Source organism: Octopus bimaculoides, chromosome 7, assembly GCF_001194135.2.
Source record: "Octopus bimaculoides isolate UCB-OBI-ISO-001 chromosome 7, ASM119413v2, whole genome shotgun sequence".
NCBI classification, from domain to species: domain Eukaryota; kingdom Metazoa; phylum Mollusca; class Cephalopoda; order Octopoda; family Octopodidae; genus Octopus; species Octopus bimaculoides.
Window position 1 is genome coordinate 77,541,111 of NC_068987.1, and position 9,449 is coordinate 77,550,559.

Sequence of the window (9,449 nt, forward strand, 5' to 3'; positions counted from 1 at the left end):
GTAAGCAATAATAAGCCATAAAATTTTTATTGTTTATATTCTGAATTATATACATACAGAGAAAAGTATGCAAACCTTGTCGTTACTAGCATCTTACCACTGTAAAACAACCAACTGATAGATATGCAGAGAAAGGAAACAATGCTTCCATAAATTAGTGTTGGTAATCAAATCTTTGCCAATCAGTCAAATGGATTTTCTTTTTTCATAATGACTAGCTTGTGAATACAAGGAGTCAAAATGGGGTTCCTCCAAAGGATCTCTAGAGTAATGTACTTAACTGGGTGCATAGCTCAAATATCAGGGAGTCTCTCCAGGTTGAGCTGCTGAGACATCACAGCTCCAGTACAATGATCATGTGGTTAGAATGCCATAGGAAAGGATTGCAAGACAGATACTTGCAATTGGTAAGAGACCTCAGAGTGGATCATAAAACGGTTGGATAGGATCCATAGTCTCAATCGCTCACACTGAGGAATTTAACCAGAAAGTTTAAAGAGACTTGTTTCTGACAGGACTCTATGGAGAAGAGCTCTACTTCTATGACATTCCCGGAAATTGTGATCTTCAATAATGGATGGATAGATAACATGCTTGAGTTTGCAAAACTACAGCACTGTGCCAAATATATGCAACTTACTTAAGTCTCATTCATTACAGGTCTTTATGAAAAGAAGGTCAGCAACTAGTTAGAACTAAAATATTTTTTGTCCTTCGAAAGGAATCCTAGTCTTTGTGATGCAGTCATGTCAGAACAAATACTAGAAGGCATTTCATGAGACTACCAAAATGTTCTTTACAAAGAGTACTGGGTAGGTACTTTTTGCATGGCACCAGCACTAGTGAGGTCAACCTGTAGCTTGTAAGACTAAGAACTCTGAGAGAGGTGGCTTTTTGTTAAGAGATGAGAGGATTAAGGTATGAAAAGGGGGCCAGAGCAAAACAGGTTTCTTACTGTAGCGATTCTACATGATAGCTCACATTTTAGAAGAGAGGGTGTGAGTAATTGGAGAGGAACTGAGATAAAAATAGTGGTGATGGGGTGTCTGGATGGACCCTCAAGGTACAAGATGAAAAGTGACTGGCCCTCGTGCAGGTGGCACATAGAAGCACTCACTACACTCTCTGAGTGGTTGGCGTTAGGAAGGACATCCAGCTGTAGAAACTCTGCCAAATCAGATTGGAGCCTGGTATAGCCTACTGGTTCGCCAGTCCTCAGTCAAATCATCCAACCCATGGAAAGCAAACGTTAAACGATGATGATGATGATGATGATAATATATATAGATTCAGGTGAATATGCTACTTAAGTTGAGGCACCAGAATTTAGTAAGGCATTTTCCATACAATTTCAAAGTTAGGTGGTTAAAATCAAAATAAACGACAAGGATATCCAGAGGTCATGCAGTACGATCGTTTCATGCAACTCCATTTAATTCTTGCTTATTTTGATATATATATATATATATATATAATACACTCACAGTACTTCCAGAACTTAGTTTTGCTGAGATGTGCAAGTCTTCATAAGAACGGCACACTGCCAATCCTCCTGGCCCCTTGTTATCTCCTCTGTGAGATTCAAACTCCTGAGATCATCTTCTACCACTTCATCTTATATCTTCCTGGGTCTTCCTCTTCCAGAAATTTCATCTGCATTTAGCATGTCTTTATATAACTGTTCTCCTCTATACACATCACATGACCATACTAGCACAGTCTTCTCTCTTCCACATTACATTTGATTCTTCTTATACCCAATTTTCCTCTCAACACACTTGCACTTTGCTGTTTATGCACACTGACCTTACACACCCAACAGAGCATGCTTGTCTCATTTCTTTCTAGTCTTTGCATGTCCTTTGCACTCAAAGCTCATATTACACAGCCATATAGTATCTATTTCCAGTATGCTCTTAGTAATTGTTGCTCCTGTAGCATACTTCTCACAACATGTGTCTCTTCAGCTCTGCCTTGCTGCCACAACTTCTTGTTACAGCACTTCAACTACTTAGTACCTTGGATACGAACTGGTATTTCCCGCCTTTGTGCCTGGACTTTCTTATAGACTCTTCTATGCTCTGTATTTCTCTCACACACATACATCTATGGTTGTATACACATACACTTTGCTTGCATGACAGCCTGTCTATTATTGTGTTTATTATGTTGCACTCACACACACAAAAACCTTCTCTTAAACCTTCTACCAGCTGTGTCTCTCTTTTCTTTTTTGGCACTTATACTCATTTAACTGCTTTCCGTGTTTTCTATTTGTGTCGATCATGCGATGCGCTAAAGGAGCCATTCCTCATCACCATCTCCTGGTTGCACGGTCGTTACACTTCCATGCATCTTCTCCGTACAAATTCTACTCTCTTTCTTAACATTCCTGCATCTCTTATGTGTCCAGTTTACATTGGGTACATCAGGCCGTTTCTCTGATGAAAGTAAACTTTTGCCTGTTTTCCTACTCACTAAAATTTTGATCTTTATTAAGTTAACTTTGCATCAGTACACTTTGTAAAGTGTTTGACATTAGGAAGGATAGCCAACTATAGAAACCATGCCAAAACAAACATTGGAGCCTGATGCAGTCCTCTGACATGCTGGAACTTGTCAAACTATCCATCACATGCCTGTATGGAAGTTGGTCCTTAAAATAATATAGTAATACTAATTATGTATACTGTGTTAGAGTACTCCATCAGTTATGATGACAATTGTTCCAGTCAATCCAATCAACTGCTTGTGAAATTAACATGCAAGTGGCTGAGCACTCCACAGACACGCATACCCTTAAACAAGGAAATTCAGTGTGACATAGAATATGACATAGCTGGCCCTTTCAAAATATAGGCACTACTGATTTTTGCCAGCTGAGAGAACTGGAAACAACATAAAATAAAGTGTCTTTCACAAGGACACAAAGCACCAGCAGGTACCGAATCCATAACCTTTTGATCATGAGCCAAATATCTTAACCACTAAAGTCAATTATATCAATCAATCAATTTATTATATAAAGAACCTATGAGGTAATGGGTTGGTATAATCAACAATACCCTTCACATCAAATTTCTGGTAATGTGTCTGCATTAGAAATCAATTATCTATAATTAGTCTTTGTGACTCTTTGATCAATCAATTATTCAGCATACATCAGTAATGGCTGTTTTAATTCAATATCAAAGATGTTTCTTAGGTTTTTGAAACACAGGAACCATTTGCTACAACATTTGATTAGTGTACTCTCTTTTCTCTTTTTACTCTTTTACTTGTTTCAGTCATTTGACTGTGGCCATGCTGGAGCACCGCCTTTTTAGTTGAGCAAATCGACCTCAGGACTTATTCTTTGTAAGCCTAGTACTTATTCAATCAGTTTCTTTTGCGAAACGGCTAAGTTACGGGGACGTTAACACACCAGCATCGGTTGTCAAGCAATGTTGCGGGGACAAACACAGATACACAAACATACACACACACACACACATATATATATATATATATATATATATATACATATATACGACAGGCTTCTTTCAGTTTCTGTTTGGTCGGCCCGAGGCTATAGTAGAAGACACTTGCCCAAGGTGCCACACAGTGGGATTGAACCCGGAACCATGTGGTTGGTAAGCAAGCTACTTACCTCACAGCCACTCCTGTGCTTATGTAAAGCACAAGAATAAACATTTGTTTCCAAATTGGTAATTCTTTCACTTAGGGAACTGAAGCCTCAATCCCAGATGTAGAGAAATAAAATGTGCCACCAGCAGAATGGTTAGACTTATTAGACTTTTGCTTTTCATTTGTTCCTGTATTTTGACTGTAGTCATGCTGGAGCATCACCTTGAAGGGTTTAGTTGAACAAATCAATTACAGTTCATTTTTTTTTTGAAAGGCTGGTTCTTATTCTGCTTTTGCCAAACTGCTAAGTTACAAGGCCATAAACAAACCAACACCAGTTGTTAAACAGTGGTGGTGGCAAACAATGACAAAAGAAGTCATATACACTGTGTGTGTGTGTGTGTGTGAATGTATAAACCATTAACTAGAATGAAGAATAATATAAGATTCCATCATACAAAAAGCAAACATGCATTTCCAACATGTAAGCATCTTTGGATATGTCTTTCACAATAGCCCTAGCAAATGGATTTGGTAGGTGGAAACTGAAAGAATCCTGTCATGTATGTGTATGTGCGTGTGTGTGTGTTTGTGCATGTATCTGTGCTTGTCCCCCCACCCACCACCACTAGCTATGAGTATTGATGTGTTTATGTCCCTGTAACTTAGCAGTTTTGCAAAAGAAGCTGATAGAATAAGGACCAGGCTTAACAAAAATAGTTTTGGGGTCAATTTGTTTGACTAAAAAATTCTTCAAGGTAATGCCCCAGCATGGCCACAGTCTAAAGATTGAAGCAAGTAACAGTTATAAGACAAGAGATATAAAGATGCGGAAATGGAAATCATCAGAATGTGGAGACCGAAAACAAACATTGGTGCTTTGGGAATGATAAACCGCTTAACATTTGGATTACTCTGTTAAATGTAATGCTAATTTATTCACATTGTTCTGAATTAATTATGCATTATCTTGGAGCTTCGGGATTCTTATAGAGCGAGTGTTTATTTTTAGAGCAATATTGTCAGTTAGGTGTGAGAGGTCAGATCTGGTCAGTTTTGGGCCTGATATGGTTGGTTGTAATGCTAAAGGGTTAAAACAACGTGCAGGAAAATGCATAAACCAAAGCCCCAGCACAACATACAGAAGCTAGCACCATTAGGTGCTGCACACACATCATTCTCAATGTAAAGCCAAATCAAAACAGTACATATAGGTGTAGGAATGGCTGTGTGGTAAAATGCTTGCTTCCCAGCCACATCGTTCCAGGTTCAGTCCCACTTTGTGGCACCTAGGGCAAATGTTTTCTACTATAGCCTTAGCCAACCAAAGCCTTGCAAGTGGATTTGGTAAACAGAAACAAAAAGAAGCCAATCAGATATATATATATATATATATATATTAATACATACATATCTATCTATCTATCTATCCCACACCACTGCTTGACAACCAGTGTTGGTGTGTTTACATTTCTGCAACTTAGCAGTTCAGCAAAACAGATTGACTGGGGTCAATTCATTCCACTGAAAACCTTTCAAGGTGATGGCCATGCATGGCTGCAGTCTAATAACTGAAAGAAGTACAGGATACTTAATATTCAAAGAAGGAGGAGGAGAAGACGAAGAAGAAGAACTCAGTTTGTCTTTTAAAGAAAATTTTATTATAAAGTATTATTTTTGAAAATTGTTTGGATAAAACAACAAAATTTATAACAGGGGTTGTGAAACTGGTGAGGAATCTTTATTCTCAGTTCCCATTATAACATTTTTCACAGCAGTAATTATTGGGAACTTTTGATAGTCTTTCGAATATTTTCCTTCAGCATCATCAAAAGTAATGGTCCAAACACCAACTCCACCACATTTGTTTAGAAAATGTTTCGCCTATAAAACAATAAAGAAAAAGAAATCATAAAATATATGCATCTATAACAGTAATAAATTGGTGTGAAAATAGTGTTTTAAAAAACAAATCTCAACTAAGTTACTAAAACAAGCCTTTATATGAAAGAGTTGTCTCCCGTAAATTATCTCCCTTATTCCTGCAACTGTCAACGTATTTATGCATTCACAAACCATTGAGGTTATTTGATTGTTGTTTCAAATTTTAATAATATTTACTTTTTATGGAAATTCCTCAGAATTAAAAGCAGAAAGAGGCTAGCTCTGAAATCTGTTTTTTTTTTTTTTTTAGCTGTTCATAAATAAATCACACACATGATTGAAGTTAACTGTTTATATATAAATCATTTCCATCGACTAAGTTCTTTCCATGTTGTTTCTTTTCTGCCTGCTGTTTGACTCCGTTCCGTCGGGTACTTCTGCAAACTATTTCGTTTCCGTTTTGGAAAAGGAAAAAAACATTTAAAACTTTTATAAGAAAAAATTCCGTCGCATGCTGTTTTAGGGGGAAAAAAAACAACAAAAAAACACGTGTGTGATTTATTTATAAACAGCTACAAAAAGGAACACATTTCAGATTAGTACGGATAATACTAGCAAGACGTTCAGTTATTTCCCTCGTATATTTTTATTTACTTTTTTTTTTACCTCCCTAAACTTGAAGATTACCTACATATATTATATAGGTAACAGATATTTCGGATTATTATACCGGCAGTGGGACCGTATCAGTAACCAGTTCGCAGCTGATGCGACGAAAATTTTCTCACCAAATAATAAATGCATAAGTGAAGTTAATAATATCTGTGTATTTTGAAAGGTTAATATGTCTTAAATGCTGTATTTGCTTTAGGTTCAACCCACGATCTCAGATCAAATTACTTGCCAGGCAAGTACATTTCCGAAATAAATGATACCGCTTACCCATTAACACAAATTAAATGGTTATTATTACTACGGTTCGCAAACAAATAATATCAGCCATCTGTTAAACTTATGTAGTACGTATAATATCGTGGTAAAGAGGAAGCTAATTGCTCGAAATTGTTATCGTATGTGTACCCATATGTGCAAGAGAAAGGTTACGCGTGCTCGTGTTGTATACCGAAGTTGGTTTTGTAGATTATTTTCCTTCCTCTCTTCTGTCGTGATAATATTCGATTTAATAATTTTAAAAAAATAATTAATGAAAAGAAACTAAATCAACCGCACTTTACGATCGATGCCTTTATAACATCGACTGTTAACGATTTATTATCTATTTTTCATTTTCAATTTGCATAAACTATTTCACTAAGTTTGTGTGTGTGCATGCACGCATAGAGGCATTGACTTTGCGTCTTATAACAGTAAACCACACCTCTAGATTGTATCCATAAGCTGCTAAAATTGAAATATCTGACAAGGAATGTTGGTACAATGTATCTGACTCCGCTAACTACAACATTATGTCATATTATAATTACTAATTAAGCGTCTTTATTAATTGATTATTTCCTTGACTACTAAGGATTTGGTTTTCTCCTCTCTTTCTAAAAATAACATATAACTGTTCAGAAATTTTTGAAAATTTTGGAGAAGTGGAAAAAGAGTACCAAATAAATTATGTTATCTCAAAAATGAAAAAAAAATCAATCTTATTGATTACTACAATCAATAACAACTTTCTGATACAATCATCAACATAATGAATTTACCATACATATGATCCAAGAAGTAGAGGCGCAATGGCCCAGTGGTTAGGGCAGCAGACTCACGGTCATAGGATCGCGGTTTCGATTCCCAGACCAGGCGTTGTGAGTGTTTACTGAGTGAAAACACCTAAAGCTCCACAAGGCTCTGGCAGGGGATGATGGCGAACCCTGCTGTACTCTTCCACCACAACTTTCTCTCACTCTTTCTGCTGTGCCTGTAATTCAAAGGATCAGCCTTGTCACACTGTGTCACGCTGAATATCCCCGAGAACTACGCTAAGGGTACACGTGTCTGTGGAGTGCTCAGCCACTTGCACGTTAATTTCACGAGCAGGCTGTTCCGTTGATCGGATCAACTGGAACCCTCGACGTCGTAAGTGACGGAGTGCCAAAGAAAATTTTGTTAACCACTGATAAGTTTTGTGACGATAATTTAGAAGGTAATTGGTGAGTCCCATTAAGAATACAGGTGAATTAGTATCGATTGAACTTGGAAATAAACAATGAACAACAGGATCACGATACATTTACTTATAAATGCTTATGCTTTTACTAATGCTTCTGAAAGCATTCTGAAGCACTTAGGCTTCACCAAACCTCATTTCTCCGTAAAAGCACACAACCATATATATACATGTTTATGGTCTTGCACATCAATAGCAGTTCCTAAAATTCAAAGCTTTTGATACCTGAATAGATTATAGGTAAGTCATATCATGTTTAACAGTCACTAGAAATGGTAATCATTGTTTTATGTGGCACTCTCAGTTTACATCATATAAATATACTCTAGTTGATGAGCCAATGAGTGCCTCTATAATGTAGCTCGGCCCGCTAGAAATAGCAACCAAACTCTAGCTGCTTTGGCAATAGCAGAGATGATGATTTCAATAGCAAACACTAGAATGAGGTTTCAGAAGAAAATAAAACATGTGAACATACCTTGTTGGCAGCACTCCTAGGGTCCTCAAAACTACACCATAAGAGATCATTGTAGAGGTAAGGTACCTCAGAGTCAGCGTCCCAAACATAATTAGAACCATTTTTTAGAGCAAGGCATACCTGAAAAGGAAAGAAACAAATGCTAGAATAATATTGATTTCAAATTTTGGCACAAGGCCACCAATTTCGACCCTAGTGCTCAACTGGTACTTATTCTATCGAGTCTAGAGGGATGAAAGGAAAAGTCAACATGAACATGGACGAAATGCCACTGAGCATTTTGCCCAACAAGCTAACAATTCTGCCAGCTCGCAGCCCTAAATACTAGGATTATATTGAGTGCTAAAGAACAAAACCAGAGTTTGCCGTTTCCTTCTCAGTTTTATCTTTTACTTGTTTCAGTCATGCTGGAGCATCACACTTAAGGATTTAGTCAAACAAATCACCCACCACCCAGTACTTTCTTTTTTTTCGATGTCTGATACATATTCTATTAGTCTCTTTTGACAAACTGCTAAGTTAAGGGGACATAAACAAATCAACATTAGTTGTCAAGCAGTGGGGTGGGTGGGGTAACAAACACAAATATGAAGACACATACAGACTGGTGCAGTCTCCTGGCTTGCCAGTCCTCAGTCGAATCGGCCAACCCATGCCAGTATAGAAAGTGGACGTTAAATGATGACGACAACGACTATGATGATGATAATGATGATGACACACACATATATACATATATATAACAGGATTCCACACAGTTTCCATCTAGCAACTTCACTCACAAGGCATCAATCAGCCCAGAGCTATAGCAGAAGACTTAGGTGCTACATTGTAGGACTGAACCTCAGACTAGCTTGTTGCAAAGAGGGCTTCTAAACAACACAGTTTATAACGCTTCTATGTTTTAAAATTTTTTACTGTTTAGTCTGGGATAAAAGGGCAGCACTGATACCCCTGTTTTTTTTTGTTTTTTTTTTTTTGCAAGGTTTCCAAAACTGGTAGGAAGAAAAGTTATCCTCAAACTAGAGATTTGGCCCAAATGCTTGCAATAGAGTGATCTCAACAAAAGGCATCCAGATATCAGGGTAGGGGACATTTTGGCACCATTTATTTGGCATTGCTGATTTAACACGTGTGTGTGTGTGTGTTTGCTTCCAGGGTTAAAAGCTACCCTCGCCAAAATAAGGTGGCTAGCAACAATTTAAAACCAACAAGGAAATAATTCACCATCACTAAGAGTGACCAGGGTAGAGAGAAAGAGAGAGAGAGAGAGAGAATAAGAAA

The 9,449-nt window shown here is 37.3% G+C and overlaps 1 protein-coding gene across 2 annotated transcripts in view; it reads right to left on the reverse strand.

Moving 5' to 3' along the window:
* Positions 1-5,265: 5,265 nt before the first annotated feature.
* Positions 5,266-9,449, reverse strand: part of LOC106878350 (acidic mammalian chitinase) — a 69,994-nt gene continuing 65,810 nt past the window's right edge. For both annotated transcript variants that reach the window (XM_052969765.1, XM_052969766.1), the window contains 2 exons: positions 8,166-8,285; positions 5,266-5,511 (listed from right to left, as the gene is read on the reverse strand). In XM_052969765.1, coding sequence (XP_052825725.1) covers positions 5,335-5,511; positions 8,166-8,285 — 297 coding nt within the window. In that variant the 3' untranslated portion in view covers positions 5,266-5,334. The remainder of the gene's footprint in view (positions 5,512-8,165; positions 8,286-9,449) is intronic.